At 53.0% G+C, this 20488-nt stretch overlaps 2 protein-coding genes across 3 annotated transcripts; one reads left to right on the forward strand and one right to left on the reverse strand.

The window, feature by feature from the left end:
• The first annotated feature begins 857 nt into the window (after positions 1 to 857).
• Positions 858 to 2292, forward strand: LOC130208266 (cystatin-F-like). The gene is made up of 4 exons (XM_056437296.1): positions 858 to 979; positions 1612 to 1790; positions 1865 to 1981; positions 2091 to 2292. The coding sequence occupies exons 1-4, from the start codon at positions 937 to 939 to the stop codon at positions 2169 to 2171; spliced, it is 420 nt and encodes a 139-aa protein (XP_056293271.1). The 5' UTR covers positions 858 to 936; the 3' UTR covers positions 2172 to 2292.
• A 134-nt stretch (positions 2293 to 2426) lies between these two features.
• apmap (adipocyte plasma membrane associated protein) lies at positions 2427 to 19952 on the reverse strand. 2 transcript variants are annotated; one of them, XM_056437295.1, is made up of 9 exons: positions 19764 to 19952; positions 19131 to 19247; positions 16810 to 16925; positions 16557 to 16649; positions 15970 to 16086; positions 15497 to 15671; positions 15176 to 15310; positions 14790 to 14982; positions 2427 to 3442 (listed from the first exon to the last, which is right to left on the reverse strand). In XM_056437295.1, the coding sequence occupies exons 1-9, from the start codon at positions 19853 to 19855 to the stop codon at positions 3233 to 3235; spliced, it is 1248 nt and encodes a 415-aa protein (XP_056293270.1). In that variant the 5' UTR covers positions 19856 to 19952; the 3' UTR covers positions 2427 to 3232. The 2 variants fall into 2 exon arrangements, with proteins under 2 accessions (XP_056293270.1, XP_056293269.1); XM_056437294.1 differs by having other exon boundaries at positions 19131 to 19250.
• Between the last annotated feature and the right edge of the window lie 536 nt (positions 19953 to 20488).

Consider the following 20488-nt stretch of genomic DNA (forward strand, 5'->3'; position numbering starts at 1 on the left):
TGGCCTAAAGCTAACTCTGGTTTACTTGTCTAAAGCTAACTCTGGTTTAGTGGCCTAAAGCTAACTCTGGTTTAGTGGCCTAAAGCTAACTCTGGTTTAGTGGCCTAAAGCTAACTCTGGTTTAGTGGCCTAAAGCTAACTCTGGTTTACTTGTCTAAAGCTAACTCTGGTTTAGTCTAAAGCTAACTCTGGTTTAGTGGCCTAAAGCTAACTCTGGTTTAGTGGCCTAAAGCTAACTCTGGTTTAGTGGCCTAAAGCTAACTCTGGTTTAGTGGCCTAAAGCTAACTCTGGTTTACTTGTCTAAAGCTAACTCTGGTTTACTTGTCTAAAGCTAACTCTGGTTTACTCGTCTAAAGCTAACTCTGGTTTAGTCTAAAGCTAACTCTGGTTTAGTCTAAAGCTAACTCTGGTTTAGTCTAAAGCTAACTCTGGTTTAGTCTAAAGCTAACTCTGGTTTAGTGGCCTAAAGCTAACTCTGGTTTACTTGTCTAAAGCTAACTCTGGTTTAGTGGCCTAAAGCTAACTCTGGTTTAGTGGCCTAAAGCTAACTCTGGTTTAGTGGCCTAAAGCTAACTCTGGTTTAGTGGCCTAAAGCTAACTCTGGTTTACTCGTCTAAAGCTAACTCTGGTTTAGAGTGATATGTCATAAACAAACTGATCTGAGGTCAGCTCACTGACTACGTGACGTTGTTGTACTTCATGAACTGGCTTCACGAGACTGATCCTGGACCAGTTCATCAGGTTACTGATGACACACCTGAGCGCTGATCTCTGCCAGCTGTGTAGACTTCCTGTGAGGTCACATCCTGTAGGGACAGGAAGTGACATCACAGAGTGGGCCCTTATGTGCTGCAGCTTTAAGAAGAGTGTGAAGACGCCAACATGACAGTTCCTGCTGATCTGGGGTCAGGAACCAGAAGACTCAACCAGAGTGCATGATGGGACTGAAGACGCTGCTGTCGCTGCTCGGTGTTCTGGGTAAAAGACTTCCTGTTGCCTTCATGGCTGAAACTGTGTCTACTGCAGATTGAGGAGGAGGAGTAGAAGAAGTAGCAGTAGCCTAGTAGAAGAAGAAGTAGTAGAAGTAGAAGAAGTAGTAGCAGCAGTAGCAGAAGAAAAATAAGTAGTAGAAGTAGCAGTAGCCTAGTAGAAGAAGTAGAAGTAGCCGTAGCCAAGTAGAAGAAGTAGCAGTAGCCTAGAAGTAGCAGTAGCCTAGTAGAAGTAGCCGTAGCCTAGAAGTGGCAGTGGAAGTAGAAGTGGCAGTGGCCTGAAGTGGCAGTAGGTGGCCTGGAGTGGAGGTGAAGAAGTGGGAGTGGCGGTGGCCTAGAAGTGGCAGTGGTAGAAGTGGCGGTGGCCTGGGTGGCAGCAGTGGGAGTGGAAGTGGCAGTGGCCTGGAAGTGGCAGGAGTAGAAAGTAGCAGTGGCCTAGAGTGGCAGTGGCCTGGTAGGTAGCTGGCCAGCAGTAGAGTAGAAGTAGCAGTAGTAGAAGTAGCAGTAGCCTAGTAGTAGAAGTAGCAGTAGCCTAGAAGTAGCAGTAGTAGAAGTAGAATAAGTAGTAGTAATATGTGTATATATATATATTCACAGCTCCTTGTACATATTCCTCTCCAGAGCTCATGCTGGCGGCCGGCGGTCGTCATGGCCGCCTCATGCCCGGGTCTCCAACCAACATCAGCAGGAAGGACCCCGTCCTCCGGCAGGTCGTCCTCAGAGCCGCCTGCTCCTTCAACAACCAATCAAACGACGCCTTCCTCTTCAAGCCCTCGGCCATCCACAGAGCTCAGCGCCAGGTCGGGGTCAAAGGTCAACCTTAAGCGCCCTTCAGCCAAACAACTGATGATGTCATACTTGTACTGTGTTCCAGGTCGTTAAGGGGGTTCTGTACATCGTGGACCTGGAGATCTCCAGAACCGTCTGCAGTAAACGAGACAACAACAACCTGTCCAACTGTGACTTTCAGCCTGAAGGTCGTCTGCAGCAGGTGAGTGTTATTATATTAGTATTATTGTATCCGTAGATTACGAGCTGCATGAATGAGCGTATTTTACAGGATTTAAAGGCTTTTTTTGTGAAACTTCCTGTTCTTCTAGACGTTTCAGTGCCACACTGAGGTTTGGGTGATCCCCTGGAGGAACGAGACCAGGACTCTGGTGTTGGACTGTAAACCCTGAAACCACCAGTGGCCTCCGACCTTCATCATCCTCACCTGGCCTTCGTCGTTCATCATCATCCTCACCTGTGACCTTTGACCTGCTCCCCTTATTAACGCAGAATAAAAGCCTCCAGGAGAAACTGTCTTCAATCTGTCGTCCTGTAGGTGACGCCCCCTGCTGGTCATTCTAATTAGTTTTTACATTATCAAATTATTATGAAATGCAATAAATCGGCATGTAAAGTCTGAAATAATCACAATAATAATTCAGTCATTCATTTACAGATTCTTGCTGTTTTAATTTTTCAAAGTATTTAACATTTAAATAGATGTTTCTTCATCAAAGGGCTGCAGAAAGCTGCAGACACCCGGCTCCTCTCAGAAAACCATAAAACCATCTGGATCCGAGCCTCGGCTCCTTCTCATAATAAAATAATCATCAGGACTAAACTCAGTCGGAGCGGAACCGGAAGTCCAGACGCTCGTGATGACATGCTCCACATCACGAGCGTCCACGCTAACATGCTAACGGATATATTGAAGAGTGGCAGCTAGCAGGGGCTATGCTAACAATGCTATCCCAGACAGTTAGCTAGTGATGACCTGCTAGTTCCGTGCGTGTGTTAAATCGAATCATTAAAGTTAACCGTCACCATGGGAACCATTGCATCGTGTGCATGACATGTATACGGCTACACCAGCTAGCAGCAGCAGCTAGCGCTAGCTGCGGGAAGGAGCCGCGTAGCTTCATTAGCTTCAGCTGAAGCTTTAGTTTCCTCCCGGTTGCCGGGATACGAGGCCGGGTCTCGCCGGCCAGTAGAAACGACTGAGCAAATAAAACACGGACAGGAACTGGAGAGATTCTGATCTAAACGTTTAGGACCGGATTTAAAAGCTGAAGGTTTAAAGTGATTGAGGACGTGAACACGAGGTTCTGCTGTTGGTTCTGGAGGCCACCCATGTTTTAATTCATTATGCGGAAATCACCCAAATATGTGTTTGGTTCCCTTTGGACGGGCCCTGAGTCCCGGGTCTCTGATAGGTGGCTCAGGCCCCGCTCAGGCCCGGCTCGGGCCCGGCTCAGGTCCGGCTCAGGTCCAGCTTGGCGACGTAAGGTGCGCTGAAGGAGCCCAGGTACAGGCTGCCCTGGTGCTCGTGCACCTCGCTGACGTGCGCCGTCACCGCGCCGCCCGGGTCGTGGAAGCTCCGCCTGCAGACGCCGCCATCGTCGAGCTCCACCACCAGGCTGTAGCGGGGGAGGAGCTTCATCAGCACCTCCTGGCTGAAGAGCTGGGGGGGAGGGGAAGTTATTTTGAAAGGTAGTCCTTATGGTCTGAGGACACCTGGTGGTCTTATGGTCTGAGGACACCTGGTGGTCTCATGGTCTGAGGACACCTGGTGGTCTTATGGTCTGAGGACACCTGGTGGTCTCATGGTCTGAGGACACCTGGTGGTCTCATGGTCTGAGGACACCTGGTGGTCTCATGGTCTGAGGACACCTGGTGGTCTTATGGTCTCTAGGACACCTGGTGGTCTTATGGTCTGAGGACACCTGGTGGTCTCATGGTCTCTAGGACACCTGGTGGTCTTATGGTCTGAGGACACCTGGTGGTCTCATGGTCTGAGGACACCTGGTGGTCTTATGGTCTGAGGACACCTGGTGGTCTCATGGTCTGAGGACACCTGGTGGTCTCATGGTCTGAGGACACCTGGTGGTCTCATGGTCTCTAGGACACCTGGTGGTCTTATGGTCTGAGGACACCTGGTGGTCTTATGGTCTCTGAGGACACCTGGTGGTCTCATGGTCTCTAGGACACCTGGTGGTCTTATGGTCTCTAGGACACCTGGTGGTCTTATGGTCTCTAGGACACCTGGTGGTCTTATGGTCTGAGGACACCTGGTGGTCTTATGGTCTGAGGACACCTGGTGGTCTTATGGTCTCTAGGACACCTGGTGGTCTCATGGTCTGAGGACACCTGGTGGTCTTATGGTCTGAGGACACCTGGTGGTCTTATGGTCTGAGGACACCTGGTGGTCTCATGGTCTCTGAGGACACCTGGTGGTCTTATGGTCTGAGGACACCTGGTGGTCTTATGGTCTCTGAGGACACCTGGTGGTCTCATGGTCTCTGAGGACACCTGGTGGTCTTATGGTCTCTAGGACACCTGGTGGTCTCATGGTCTCTAGGACACCTGGTGGTCTCATGGTCTGAGGACACCTGGTGGTCTTATGGTCTGAGGACACCTGGTGGTCTCATGGTCTGAGGACACCTGGTGGTCTCATGGTCTCTAGGACACCTGGTGGTCTCATGGTCTCTGAGGACACCTGGTGGTCTTATGGTCTCTAGGACACCTGGTGGTCTCATGGTCTCTAGGACACCTGGTGGTCTCATGGTCTCTGAGGACACCTGGTGGTCTTATGGTCTCTAGGACACCTGGTGGTCTCATGGTCTGAGGACACCTGGTGGTCTTATGGTCTGAGGACACCTGGTGGTCTCATGGTCTGAGGACACCTGGTGGTCTTATGGTCTGAGGACACCTGGTGGTCTCATGGTCTGAGGACACCTGGTGGTCTTATGGTCTGAGGACACCTGGTGGTCTTATGGTCTGAGGACACCTGGTGGTCTCATGGTCTCTAGGACACCTGGTGGTCTTATGGTCTGAGGACACCTGGTGGTCTCATGGTCTGAGGACACCTGGTGGTCTTATGGTCTCTGAGGACACCTGGTGGTCTTATGGTCTGAGGACACCTGGTGGTCTTATGGTCTGAGGACACCTGGTGGTCTCATGGTCTGAGGACACCTTATGGTCTCTAGGACACCTGGTGGTCTTATGGTCTGAGGACACCTGGTGGTCTTATGGTCTCTAGGACACCTGGTGGTCTTATGGTCTCTAGGACACCTGGTGGTCTTATGGTCTGAGGACACCTGGTGGTCTTATGGTCTGAGGACACCTGGTGGTCTCATGGTCTGAGGACACCTGGTGGTCTTATGGTCTGAGGACACCTGGTGGTCTCATGGTCTCTGAGGACACCTGGTGGTCTTATGGTCTGAGGACACCTGGTGGTCTTATGGTCTCTGAGGACACCTGGTGGTCTTAAGGTCTCTGAGGACACCTGGTGGTCTTATAGTCTCTAGGACACCTGGTGGTCTTATAGTCTCTAGGACACCTGGTGGTCTCATGGTCTCTGAGGACACCTGGTGGTCTTATGGTCTCTAGGACACCTGGTGGTCTCATGGTCTCTAGGACACCTGGTGGTCTCATGGTCTCTGAGGACACCTGGTGGTCTCATGGTCTCTAGGACACCTGGTGGTCTCATGGTCTGAGGACACCTGGTGGTCTCATGGTCTGAGGACACCTGGTGGTCTCATGGTCTGAGGACACCTGGTGGTCTCATGGTCTGAGGACACCTGGTGGTCTCATGGTCTCTAGGACACCTGGTGGTCTCATGGTCTCTGAGGACACCTGGTGGTCTTATGGTCTCTAGGACACCTGGTGGTCTCATGGTCTCTAGGACACCTGGTGGTCTCATGGTCTCTGAGGACACCTGGTGGTCTTATGGTCTCTAGGACACCTGGTGGTCTCATGGTCTGAGGACACCTGGTGGTCTTATGGTCTGAGGACACCTGGTGGTCTCATGGTCTGAGGACACCTGGTGGTCTTATGGTCTGAGGACACCTGGTGGTCTCATGGTCTGAGGACACCTGGTGGTCTTATGGTCTGAGGACACCTGGTGGTCTTATGGTCTGAGGACACCTGGTGGTCTCATGGTCTCTAGGACACCTGGTGGTCTTATGGTCTGAGGACACCTGGTGGTCTCATGGTCTGAGGACACCTGGTGGTCTCATGGTCTCTGAGGACACCTGGTGGTCTTATGGTCTGAGGACACCTGGTGGTCTTATGGTCTCTGAGGACACCTGGTGGTCTTATGGTCTGAGGACACCTGGTGGTCTTATGGTCTGAGGACACCTGGTGGTCTCATGGTCTGAGGACACCTTATGGTCTCTAGGACACCTGGTGGTCTTATGGTCTGAGGACACCTGGTGGTCTTATGGTCTCTAGGACACCTGGTGGTCTTATGGTCTCAAAGACACCTGGTGGTCTTATGGTCTGAGGACACCTGGTGGTCTCATGGTCTGAGGACACCTGGTGGTCTCATGGTCTGAGGACACCTGGTGGTCTTATGGTCTGAGGACACCTGGTGGTCTCATGGTCTCTGAGGACACCTGGTGGTCTTATGGTCTGAGGACACCTGGTGGTCTTATGGTCTCTGAGGACACCTGGTGGTCTTATGGTCTCTGAGGACACCTGGTGGTCTTATAGTCTCTAGGACACCTGGTGGTCTTATAGTCTCTAGGACACCTGGTGGTCTCATGGTCTCTGAGGACACCTGGTGGTCTCATGGTCTCTAGGACACCTGGTGGTCTCATGGTCTCTGAGGACACCTGGTGGTCTTATGGTCTCTAGGACACCTGGTGGTCTCATGGTCTGAGGACACCTGGTGGTCTTATGGTCTGAGGACACCTGGTGGTCTCATGGTCTGAGGACACCTGGTGGTCTTATGGTCTGAGGACACCTGGTGGTCTCATGGTCTGAGGACACCTGGTGGTCTTATGGTCTGAGGACACCTGGTGGTCTTATGGTCTGAGGACACCTGGTGGTCTCATGGTCTCTAGGACACCTGGTGGTCTTATGGTCTGAGGACACCTGGTGGTCTCATGGTCTGAGGACACCTGGTGGTCTTATGGTCTCTGAGGACACCTGGTGGTCTTATGGTCTGAGGACACCTGGTGGTCTTATGGTCTGAGGACACCTGGTGGTCTCATGGTCTGAGGACACCTTATGGTCTCTAGGACACCTGGTGGTCTTATGGTCTGAGGACACCTGGTGGTCTTATGGTCTCTAGGACACCTGGTGGTCTTATGGTCTGAGGACACCTGGTGGTCTTATGGTCTGAGGACACCTGGTGGTCTCATGGTCTGAGGACACCTGGTGGTCTTATGGTCTGAGGACACCTGGTGGTCTCATGGTCTCTGAGGACACCTGGTGGTCTTATGGTCTGAGGACACCTGGTGGTCTTATGGTCTCTGAGGACACCTGGTGGTCTTATGGTCTCTGAGGACACCTGGTGGTCTTAAGGTCTCTGAGGACACCTGGTGGTCTTATAGTCTCTAGGACACCTGGTGGTCTTATAGTCTCTAGGACACCTGGTGGTCTCATGGTCTCTGAGGACACCTGGTGGTCTTATGGTCTCTAGGACACCTGGTGGTCTCATGGTCTCTAGGACACCTGGTGGTCTCATGGTCTCTGAGGACACCTGGTGGTCTCATGGTCTCTAGGACACCTGGTGGTCTCATGGTCTGAGGACACCTGGTGGTCTCATGGTCTGAGGACACCTGGTGGTCTCATGGTCTGAGGACACCTGGTGGTCTCATGGTCTGAGGACACCTGGTGGTCTCATGGTCTCTAGGACACCTGGTGGTCTCATGGTCTCTGAGGACACCTGGTGGTCTTATGGTCTCTAGGACACCTGGTGGTCTCATGGTCTCTAGGACACCTGGTGGTCTCATGGTCTCTGAGGACACCTGGTGGTCTTATGGTCTCTAGGACACCTGGTGGTCTCATGGTCTGAGGACACCTGGTGGTCTTATGGTCTGAGGACACCTGGTGGTCTCATGGTCTGAGGACACCTGGTGGTCTTATGGTCTGAGGACACCTGGTGGTCTCATGGTCTGAGGACACCTGGTGGTCTTATGGTCTGAGGACACCTGGTGGTCTCATGGTCTCTAGGACACCTGGTGGTCTTATGGTCTGAGGACACCTGGTGGTCTCATGGTCTGAGGACACCTGGTGGTCTCATGGTCTCTGAGGACACCTGGTGGTCTTATGGTCTGAGGACACCTGGTGGTCTTATGGTCTCTGAGGACACCTGGTGGTCTTATGGTCTGAGGACACCTGGTGGTCTTATGGTCTGAGGACACCTGGTGGTCTCATGGTCTGAGGACACCTTATGGTCTCTAGGACACCTGGTGGTCTTATGGTCTGAGGACACCTGGTGGTCTTATGGTCTCTAGGACACCTGGTGGTCTTATGGTCTCAAAGACACCTGGTGGTCTTATGGTCTGAGGACACCTGGTGGTCTTATGGTCTGAGGACACCTGGTGGTCTCATGGTCTGAGGACACCTGGTGGTCTTATGGTCTGAGGACACCTGGTGGTCTCATGGTCTCTGAGGACACCTGGTGGTCTTATGGTCTGAGGACACCTGGTGGTCTTATGGTCTCTGAGGACACCTGGTGGTCTTATGGTCTCTGAGGACACCTGGTGGTCTTATAGTCTCTAGGACACCTGGTGGTCTTATAGTCTCTAGGACACCTGGTGGTCTCATGGTCTCTGAGGACACCTGGTGGTCTCATGGTCTCTAGGACACCTGGTGGTCTCATGGTCTCTAGGACACCTGGTGGTCTCATGGTCTCTGAGGACACCTGGTGGTCTTATGGTCTCTAGGACACCTGGTGGTCTCATGGTCTGAGGACACCTGGTGGTCTCATGGTCTGAGGACACCTGGTGGTCTCATGGTCTGAGGACACCTGGTGGTCTCATGGTCTCTAGGACACCTGGTGGTCTCATGGTCTCTGAGGACACCTGGTGGTCTTATGGTCTGAGGACACCTGGTGGTCTTATGGTCTCTGAGGACACCTGGTGGCTCATGGTCTGAGGACACCTGGTGGTCTCATGGTCTGAGGACACCTGGTGGTCTTATGGTCTCTGAGGACACCTGGTGGTCTTATGGTCTGAAGACACCTGGTGGTCTCATGGTCTCTGAGGACACCTGGTGGTCTCATGGTCTCTGAGGACACCTGGTGGTCTCATCGTCTCTGAGGACACCTGGTGGTCTTATGGTCTCTGAGGACACCTGGTGGTCTTATGGTCTGAGGACACCTGGTGGTCTTATGGTCTGAGGACACATGGTGGTCTTATGGTCTCTAGGACACCTGGTGGTCTCATGGTCTGAGGACACCTGGTGGTCTCATGGTCTGAGGACACCTGGTGGTCTCATGGTCTCTAGGACACCTGGTGGTCTTATGGTCTGAGGACACCTGGTGGTCTCATGATCTGAGGACACCTGGTGGTCTTATGGTCTGAGGACACCTGGTGGTCTCATGGTCTCTGAGGACACCTGGTGGTCTCATGGTCTGAGGACACCTGGTGGTCTCATGGTCTCTAGGACACCTGGTGGTCTCATGGTCTGAGGACACCTGGTGGTCTTATGGTCTGAGGACACCTGGTGGTCTTATGGTCTCTGAGGACACCTGGTGGTCTTATGGTCTGAGGACACCTGGTGGTCTTATGGTCTCTGAGGACACCTGGTGGTCTTATGGTCTGAGGACACCTGGTGGTCTTATGGTCTGAGGACACCTGGTGGTCTCATGGTCTGAGGACACCTTATGGTCTCTAGGACACCTGGTGGTCTTATGGTCTGAGGACACCTGGTGGTCTTATGGTCTCTAGGACACCTGGTGGTCTTATGGTCTCAAAGACACCTGGTGGTCTTATGGTCTGAGGACACCTGGTGGTCTCATGGTCTGAGGACACCTGGTGGTCTCATGGTCTGAGGACACCTGGTGGTCTTATGGTCTGAGGACACCTGGTGGTCTCATGGTCTCTGAGGACACCTGGTGGTCTTATGGTCTGAGGACACCTGGTGGTCTTATGGTCTCTGAGGACACCTGGTGGTCTTATGGTCTCTGAGGACACCTGGTGGTCTTATAGTCTCTAGGACACCTGGTGGTCTTATAGTCTCTAGGACACCTGGTGGTCTCATGGTCTCTGAGGACACCTGGTGGTCTCATGGTCTCTAGGACACCTGGTGGTCTCATGGTCTCTGAGGACACCTGGTGGTCTTATGGTCTCTAGGACACCTGGTGGTCTCATGGTCTGAGGACACCTGGTGGTCTTATGGTCTGAGGACACCTGGTGGTCTCATGGTCTGAGGACACCTGGTGGTCTTATGGTCTGAGGACACCTGGTGGTCTCATGGTCTGAGGACACCTGGTGGTCTTATGGTCTGAGGACACCTGGTGGTCTTATGGTCTGAGGACACCTGGTGGTCTCATGGTCTCTAGGACACCTGGTGGTCTTATGGTCTGAGGACACCTGGTGGTCTCATGGTCTGAGGACACCTGGTGGTCTTATGGTCTCTGAGGACACCTGGTGGTCTTATGGTCTGAGGACACCTGGTGGTCTTATGGTCTGAGGACACCTGGTGGTCTCATGGTCTGAGGACACCTTATGGTCTCTAGGACACCTGGTGGTCTTATGGTCTGAGGACACCTGGTGGTCTTATGGTCTCTAGGACACCTGGTGGTCTTATGGTCTGAGGACACCTGGTGGTCTTATGGTCTGAGGACACCTGGTGGTCTCATGGTCTGAGGACACCTGGTGGTCTTATGGTCTGAGGACACCTGGTGGTCTCATGGTCTCTGAGGACACCTGGTGGTCTTATGGTCTGAGGACACCTGGTGGTCTTATGGTCTCTGAGGACACCTGGTGGTCTTATGGTCTCTGAGGACACCTGGTGGTCTTAAGGTCTCTGAGGACACCTGGTGGTCTTATAGTCTCTAGGACACCTGGTGGTCTTATAGTCTCTAGGACACCTGGTGGTCTCATGGTCTCTGAGGACACCTGGTGGTCTTATGGTCTCTAGGACACCTGGTGGTCTCATGGTCTCTAGGACACCTGGTGGTCTCATGGTCTCTGAGGACACCTGGTGGTCTCATGGTCTCTAGGACACCTGGTGGTCTCATGGTCTGAGGACACCTGGTGGTCTCATGGTCTGAGGACACCTGGTGGTCTCATGGTCTGAGGACACCTGGTGGTCTCATGGTCTGAGGACACCTGGTGGTCTCATGGTCTCTAGGACACCTGGTGGTCTCATGGTCTCTGAGGACACCTGGTGGTCTTATGGTCTCTAGGACACCTGGTGGTCTCATGGTCTCTAGGACACCTGGTGGTCTCATGGTCTCTGAGGACACCTGGTGGTCTTATGGTCTCTAGGACACCTGGTGGTCTCATGGTCTGAGGACACCTGGTGGTCTTATGGTCTGAGGACACCTGGTGGTCTCATGGTCTGAGGACACCTGGTGGTCTTATGGTCTGAGGACACCTGGTGGTCTCATGGTCTGAGGACACCTGGTGGTCTTATGGTCTGAGGACACCTGGTGGTCTTATGGTCTGAGGACACCTGGTGGTCTCATGGTCTCTAGGACACCTGGTGGTCTTATGGTCTGAGGACACCTGGTGGTCTCATGGTCTGAGGACACCTGGTGGTCTCATGGTCTCTGAGGACACCTGGTGGTCTTATGGTCTGAGGACACCTGGTGGTCTTATGGTCTCTGAGGACACCTGGTGGTCTTATGGTCTGAGGACACCTGGTGGTCTTATGGTCTGAGGACACCTGGTGGTCTCATGGTCTGAGGACACCTTATGGTCTCTAGGACACCTGGTGGTCTTATGGTCTGAGGACACCTGGTGGTCTTATGGTCTCTAGGACACCTGGTGGTCTTATGGTCTCAAAGACACCTGGTGGTCTTATGGTCTGAGGACACCTGGTGGTCTCATGGTCTGAGGACACCTGGTGGTCTTATGGTCTGAGGACACCTGGTGGTCTCATGGTCTCTGAGGACACCTGGTGGTCTTATGGTCTGAGGACACCTGGTGGTCTTATGGTCTCTGAGGACACCTGGTGGTCTCATGGTCTGAGGACACCTGGTGGTCTTATGGTCTCTAGGACACCTGGTGGTCTCATGGTCTGAGGACACCTGGTGGTCTCATGGTCTGAGGACACCTGGTGGTCTTATGGTCTCTAGGACACCTGGTGGTCTCATGGTCTGAGGACACCTGGTGGTCTTATGGTCTGAGGACACCTGGTGGTCTTATGGTCTGAGGACACCTGGTGGTCTCATGGTCTCTGAGGACACCTGGTGGTCTCATGGTCTCTGAGGACACCTGGTGGTCTTATGGTCTGAGGACACCTGGTGGTCTCATGGTCTGAGGACACCTGGTGGTCTCATGGTCTGAGGACACCTGGTGGTCTCATGGTCTCTAGGACACCTGGTGGTCTCATGGTCTCTAGGACACCTGGTGGTCTTATGGTCTGAGGACACCTGGTGGTCTTATGGTCTGAGGACACCTGGTCTCATGGTCTCTAGGACACCTGGTGGTCTCATGGTCTGAGGACACCTGGTGGTCTTATGGTCTGAGGACACCTGGTGGTCTCATGGTCTGAGGACACCTGGTGGTCTCATGGTCTGAGGACACCTGGTGGTCTCATGGTCCGAGGACACCTGGTGGTCTCATGGTCCGAGGACACCTGGTGGTCTCATGGTCCGAGGACACCTGGTGGTCTTATGGTCTCTGAGGACACCTGGTGGTCTTATGGTCTGAGGACACCTGGTGGTCTTATGGTCTGAGGACACCTGGTGGTCCCATGGTCTGAGGACACCTGGTGGTCTTATGGTCCGAGGACACCTTATGGTCTCTAGGACACCTGGTGGTCTCATGGTCTCTAGGACACCTGGTGGTCTTATGGTCTCTAGGACACCTGGTGGTCTTATGGTCTGAGGACACCTGGTGGTCTTATGGTCTCTGAGGACACCTGGTGGTCTTACGGTCTCTGAGGACACCTGGTGGTCTTATGGTCTGAGGACACCTGGTGGTCTTATGGTCTCTAGGACACCTGGTGGTCTCATGGTCTGAGGACACCTGGTGGTCTCATGGTCTGAGGACACCTGGTGGTCTCATGGTCTCTGAGGACACCTGGTGGTCTCATGGTCTGAGGACACCTGGTGGTCTTATGGTCTCTGAGGACACCTGGTGGTCTTATGGTCTCTGAGGACACCTGGTGGTCTCATGGTCTGAGGACACCTGGTGGTCTTATGGTCTGAGGACACCTGGTGGTCTTATGGTCTGAGGACACCTGGTGGTCTTATGGTCTGAGGACACCTGGTGGTCTTATGGTCTCTAGGACACCTGGTGGTCTCATGGTCTGAGGACACCTGGTGGTCTTATGGTCTGAGGACACCTGGTGGTCTTATGGTCTGAGGACACCTGGTGGTCTCATGGTCTGAGGACACCTGGTGGTCTTATGGTCTGAGGACACCTGGTGGTCCTTTGGTCTGAGGACACCTGGTGGTCCTTTGGTCTGAGGACACCTGGTGGTCTTATGGTCTGAGGACACCTGGTGGTCTCATGGTCTCTGAGGACACCTGGTGGTCTCATGGTCTGAGGACACCTGGTGGTCTCATGGTCTGAGGACACCTGGTGGTCTTATGGTCTCTGAGGACACCTGGTGGTCTTATGGTCTCTGAGGACACCTGGTGGTCTTATGGTCCGAGGACACCTGGTGGTCTTATGGTCTGAGGACACCTGGTGGTCTCATGGTCTGAGGACACCTGGTGGTCTTATGGTCTGAGGACACCTGGTGGTCTCATGGTCCGAGGACACCTGGTTGTCTCATGGTCTGAGGACACCTGGTGGTCTTATGGTCTGAGGACACCTGGTGGTCTCATGGTCTCTGAGGACACCTGGTGGTCTTATGGTCTCTGAGGACACCTGGTGGTCTTATGGTCTGAGGACACCTGGTGGTCTTATGGTCTGAGGACACCTGGTGGTCTTATGGTCTCTGAGGACACCTGGTGGTCTCATGGTCTCTGAGGACACCTGGTGGTCTCATGGTCTCTGAGGACACCTGGTGGTCTCATGGTCTCTGAGGACACCTGGTGGTCTTATGGTCTGAGGACACCTGGTGGTCTTATGGTCTCTGAGGACACCTGGTGGTCTCATGGTCTGAGGACACCTGGTGGTCTCATGGTCTGAGGACACCTGGTGGTCTTATGGTCTGAGGACACCTGGTGGTCTTATGGTCTGAGGACACCTGGTGGTCTTATGGTCTCTAGGACACCTGGTGGTCTCATGGTCTGAGGACACCTGGTGGTCTTATGGTCTGAGGACACCTGGTGGTCTTATGGTCTGAGGACACCTGGTGATCTTATGGTCTCTAGGACACCTGGTGGTCTTATGGTCTGAGGACACCTGGTGGTCTCATGGTCTGAGGACACCTGGTGGTCTCATGGTCTCTGAGGACACCTGATGGTCTCTGAGGACACCTGGTGGTCTTATGGTCTGAGGACACCTGGTGGTCTCATGGTCTGAGGACACCTGATGGTCTGAGGACACCTGGTGGTCTCATGGTCTGAGGACACCTGGTGGTCTTATGGTCTCTGAGGACACCTGGTGGTCTTATGGTCTCTGAGGACACCTGGTGGTCTCATGGTCTGAGGACACCTGGTGGTCTTATGGTCTGAGGACACCTGGTGGTCTTATGGTCTCTAGGACACCTGGTGGTCTTATGGTCTCTAGGACACCTGGTGGTCTTATGGTCTGAGGACACCTGGTGGTCTTATGGTCTGAGGACACCTGGTGGTCTCATGGTCTCTGAGGACACCTGGTGGTCTCATGGTCTCTGAGGACACCTGGTGGTCTTATGGTCTGAGGACACCTGGTGGTCTTATGGTCTGAGGACACCTGGTGGTCTTATGGTCTGAGGACACCTGGTGGTCTATCTCTCCCTTCTCTTACCTTGAAGATGAACTTCTTGATCCAGGGTCTCTGGGACAGGAAGTCCAGCATGGAGAATCCGGGGTTGGGCCTCACGGCTGCCATGGCGACCCAGTAGCCTCCGCTGGAGCTCGGCCGGATGTTGTCGGGGAAGCCGGGCAGGTTGTCCACGAAGGTGTCCATGCCGCCTTTGTTGAGCCCGGCCACGTGGACTCTGGGGGGTCAGAGGGACCCGAGCCTGGTGAGGGAGGAGCTACCCCACAGGGAGGAGCTACCCCCACAAGGAGGAGCTACCCCCCACATATAAATATAAATATAGATTAATAAATATAAATATATATATATAATAATAATAATAAATATATATATATAAATATAAACATATTTAGAGGTCCAGATGGGCTCACCTGCGGATCCGGGCCATGGTGGTCTCGGCCACCAGCACCGACTCCTCGTCGGGCAGCAGCTGGATGCCGTTGGGGAAGCGGAGGTTCTCCATCACCACCGTCAGCTGTCTGCTGTCGGTGTCGTACTCCAGCACCCTGACCACACAACAGCTATCAGACCACCGGGCTTTTACTTTGAAACAACACAGGAAGTCAGCGTGTCTCTGGCCGGGAGAATTAGAAGGCAAAATCTCTCCAGGTGAATAATCTCTGATCTCTCCAGGTGAATAATCTCTGATCTCTCCAGGTGAATAATCTCTGATCTCTCCAGGTGGACCCTACCGCCCATCGGCCGTGGCCTCCATGATGAGGTGCAGGTAGTCTCTGCGCTGCCACCTGCTGCTGGAGTCGGTGAAGTACAGCTTCTTCCCGTCCCGAGTCACCGCCACGTCGTTGATGAACGACAACTTCCTGCCGGCGACCACCTGCCCCCCCGACACCAAGCGGGTCGCCTCACCTGGAACAGAGTCTCAGTGAGCAGCTTCACATCCCCATGGTCCCTGTGATTATCATTATTATCATTGCTATAATTATTATTATCAGAATTATTATTATCATTACTGTCATAATAACACATTATTATTATAATTATCATTTATTATATATATATATATGCACACATTGTAACATTCTTTATATCTGTTATGTTTGTGTATTAAATTGTGAAAATAAAATAAACTCAAACTAAATAGATGGAAACGAGAAGCTTTGATAACAACAACAATAGAGCTGCCTGTGCAGGCAGCAGCCCTCACCTGTGGTGGGGTTCACCTGGAACAGACCCAGGTAGGCGTCGGCCACAAAGAGGGTCCCGTTGGGTCCGGCCCGGATCCCCAGAGGCCTCCCACAGCTGGACTCCTCCTCCCTGGAGCCTGCAGGACACCAGGAGGTCCACATGAAGGAAGACCCTCACTTCTCATTGGTCAGGCCGGTTAGCCCCGCCCTCAGAGTAAAGACACACTTCTGATTGGTCAGTCACTTCCTGTCAAACCAGTTTCTGAGGTTGGACTCGTGAAGGTTACGTGTCACGTTATCCGTGAGCGTCCCTTCAAAATAAAGCTGCTTGTTCCCCAAACTCACTTCCTGTTTGACAACAACAAACGGCCTCTTGTGGTTTGTGTGTGTGTGTAGAAACAGGAAGTCAGAGCAGCGGCTGAACAACTGGTTGAGAAGCGTATCGTTAAGAAATGAAGTCATCTCAACTTAAAAACTAAACTTTGATGAACTTTAAACTGTTACTTTCAGGTTTCTGTTTGTTTATAAAACTTAAATAAAAGTAAAGATGAAATGGAAGCTAACTGAATCCTAACTGAACCTAAACTGGACGTGAAGCGGTTCTCACCACACGGTAGTTTCCCGAGCCTCGTCACCGTGGTAACCCTTCGACCAATCAGCTTCACGATCTTCCCGTCAGCTGTCCCAGAGTACAGCACATCTGCAGAGAGACGGACGTCAGCTCCCGACCTCTGTCTGTTTAATCAGCTGAAACCAAACTGAGGAGACCAGGTAAAGTTCAGTGTGTTCCGCCAGGTCAGAGGTCAGAGGTCAGAGCTTCACAACGAACTCAAGTTCAAACTAAGTGAAGCTACATGAACCTCCGATGTGGGCCATGGACTCCGGTCCCGTGATCTGGTCCTCAAACAGCCTCTGGGCCGCTCGCAGCTTCAGGTTGGGCTCCCAGCAGCCCGTCATCAGAGGGGGGTCCTTCAGGCTGCAGAGACACGGCGTTAGAGCAGGACACCTCCCCCCGGGGTCACCGGAAGACCTCAGGGGGATGGGGACTCACCTGAAGACCTCGGGGTGGATGGGGACTCACATGAAGACCTCAGGGTGGATGGGGGACTCACCTGAAGACCTCGGGGTGGATGGGGACTCACCTGAAGACCTCGGGGTGGATGGGGACTCACCTGAAGACCTCAGGGTGGATGGGGGACTCACCTGAAGACCTCAGGGTGGATGGGGGACTCACCTGAAGACCTCAGGGTGGATGGGGACTCACATGAAGACCTCAGGGTGGATGGGGACTCACCTGAAGACCTCAGGGTGGATGGGGACTCACCTGAAGACCTCGGGGTGGATGGGGGACTCACCTGAAGACCTCAGGGTGGATGGGGACTCACATGAAGACCTCAGGGTGGATGGGGACTCACATGAAGACCTCAGGGTGGATGGGGACTCACATGAAGACCTCAGGGTGGATGGGGGACTCACCTGAAGACCTCAGGGTGGATGGGGACTCACCTGAAGACCTCAGGGTGGATGGGGACTCACCTGAAGACCTCAGGGTGGATGGGGACTCACCTGAAGACCTCGGGGTGGATGGGGACTCACCTTAAGACCTCGGGGTGGATGGGGACTCACCTGAAGACCTCGTGGTGGATGGGGACTCACCTGAAGACCTCAGGGTGGATGGGGACTCACCTGAAGACCTCGGGGTGGATGGGGACTCACCTGAAGACCTCGGGGTGGATGGGGACTCACCTGAAGACCTCGGGGTGGATGGGGACTCACATGAAGACCTCAGGGTGGATGGGGGACTCACCTGAAGACCTCGTGGTGGATGGGGACTCACCTGAAGACCTCGTGGTGGATGGGGACTCACCTGAAGACCTCAGGGTGGATGGGGGACTCACCTGAAGACCTCAGGGTGGATGGGGACTCACCTGAAGACCTCAGGGTGGATGGGGACTCACCTGAAGACCTCAGGGTGGATGGGGACTCACCTGAAGACCTCGGGGTGGATGGGGACTCACCTGAAGACCTCGGGGTGGATGGGGGACTCACCTGAAGACCTCAGGGTGGATGGGGGACTCACCTGAAGACCTCGGGGTGGATGGGGACTCACCTGAAGACCTCGTGGTGGATGGGGACTCACCTGAAGACCTCGTGGTGGATGGGGACTCACCTGAAGACCTCGTGGTGGATGGGGGACTCACCTGAAGACCTCAGGGTGGATGGGGGACTCACCTGAAGACCTCGTGGTGGATGGGGGACTCACCTGAAGACCTCGTGGTGGATGGGGACTCACCTGAAGACCTCAGGGTGGATGGGGGACTCACCTGAAGACCTCAGGGTGGATGGGGACTCACCTGAAGACCTCGTGGTGGATGGGGGACTCACCTGAAGACCTCGTGGTGGATGGGGGACTCACCTGAAGACCTCGGGGTGGATGGGGGACTCACCTGAAGACCTCAGGGTGGATGGGGACTCACCTGAAGACCTCGTGGTGGATGGGGGACTCACCTGAAGACCTCGTGGTGGATGGGGGACTCACCTGAAGACCTCGGGGTGGATGGGGGACTCACCTGAAGACCTCAGGGTGGATGGGGGACTCACCTGAAGACCTCAGGGTGGATGGGGACTCACCTGAAGACCTCGTGGTGGATGGGGACTCACCTGAAGACCTCAGGGTGGATGGGGACTCACCTGAAGACCTCGTGGTGGATGGGGGACTCACCTGAAGACCTCGTGGTGGATGGGGGACTCACCTGAAGACCTCAGGGTGGATGGGGGACTCACCTGAAGACCTCGGGGTGGATGGGGACTCACCTGAAGACCTCGGGGTGGATGGGGGACTCACCTGAAGACCTCGGGGTGGATGGGGGACTCACCTGAAGACCTCAGGGTGGATGGGGGACTCACCTGAAGACCTCGGGGTGGATGGGGACTCACCTGAAGACCTCGGGGTGGATGGGGGACTCACCTGAAGACCTCGGGGTGGATGGGGGACTCACCTGAAGACCTCAGGGTGGATGGGGACTCACCTGAAGACCTCGGGGTGGATGGGGACTCACCTGAAGACCTCGGGGTGGATGGGGGACTCACCTGAAGACCTCAGGGTGGATGGGGACTCACATGAAGACCTCAGGGTGGATGGGGGACTCACCTGAAGACCTCAGGGTGGATGGGGACTCACCTGAAGACCTCAGGGTGGATGGGGGACTCCAGGATCAGGATGACGACCAGCAGCGGCAGCAGCAGGAAGCCGGCCAGCGCGAGCAGCGTCACCTGGAACACCTTCCCACTGTAGGTGCTGCTGGGGAGAGACACATCAGCCACTGACCTGGAGTCAGTTACACACCCAGTGCAGGAGCACCGATACTATATGTGTATATAATATACACACATACATATATATATATATATATAATTATATATATATATAATTATATATATATATAAAATATACATATATTAAATATCTATATAAGACATATATAATTATATATATATATATAAATATAATTATTCAGTTACACATCAAGTACAGGAGCACAGAATACTAGGGCAAGTATTATATTTTAAATATAATTATATATATATATTTATAAATATATATTTAAAAAAATTCTATTCATAATTAAAATGTATATATATAGAGAATTATATATATAGAGAATTATATATATATATATATATATATATATATATATAAATATATAATAACAACTGATCACTGATCAATGGTTGATCAATACCTCTGAGGTGACGCAGCGGTGGCGTTCCGGTCTCGCTGTGAACCCCCTACCCCCCACGATACGGATCTTACCCGGTCCCCTTGTTCCGGTTCTCCGGCAGCTCGTCGGTGATGACCTGCGGCCGGTGCACGCGCCGGAACCGGAGCCCCTCCGTCTCGTTCATGCTGCTGTCGGGGCGGGTTCGCTTGGGTCGGCTCGGGCCTGCAGCTGCGGTTCAACCCGGGTAAAGGCGGACTAAACACGGAGAGCACCGACCGACCATCCTACCGACGACGAGCTTCCGGTCTGGGACTTCAAAATAAAAGACGCTGTAAAAACACGTCGTCATATGTTTTTATTTTTATTTTTTCCAAAAATAAAAACCAGATAAAAAAATTCATGTATTTTAATACATAATCTGTAAGAAATTATAATACATGAAACAACATATTGTATATAACATGTACAAATATGTTTTATTAAATTACATTTATTTCTTCTTAAATAGAAAAGTTTCAAAAAACAGTCGGAAAGAATGAATAAATGAAATAACACGTGGTCTTTTGATTTGGTTTTGAAATGTCCAAAAATAATAATATAACTGAAAAAAAGGTAAAAACATTCCATCATGAGCCAAACCCCAGCTGGGGGTCACCTGGACAGGGGTCACCTGGTCATGGTCCACCTGTTCAGGGGTCACCTGTCCAGTTCAGTGCCCAGTTCACCTGAGCGGCTCGTCTCTGGACTGTGAGAGGAACCCGGAGAACCCAGAGGGAACCCGACCCCGACCCCCTGTGCCACGACACCACTTCAATTC

The sequence above is a fragment of the Pseudoliparis swirei genome, chromosome 18 (assembly GCF_029220125.1).
Source record: "Pseudoliparis swirei isolate HS2019 ecotype Mariana Trench chromosome 18, NWPU_hadal_v1, whole genome shotgun sequence".
Classification (NCBI taxonomy): Eukaryota; Metazoa; Chordata; class Actinopteri; order Perciformes; family Liparidae; genus Pseudoliparis; species Pseudoliparis swirei.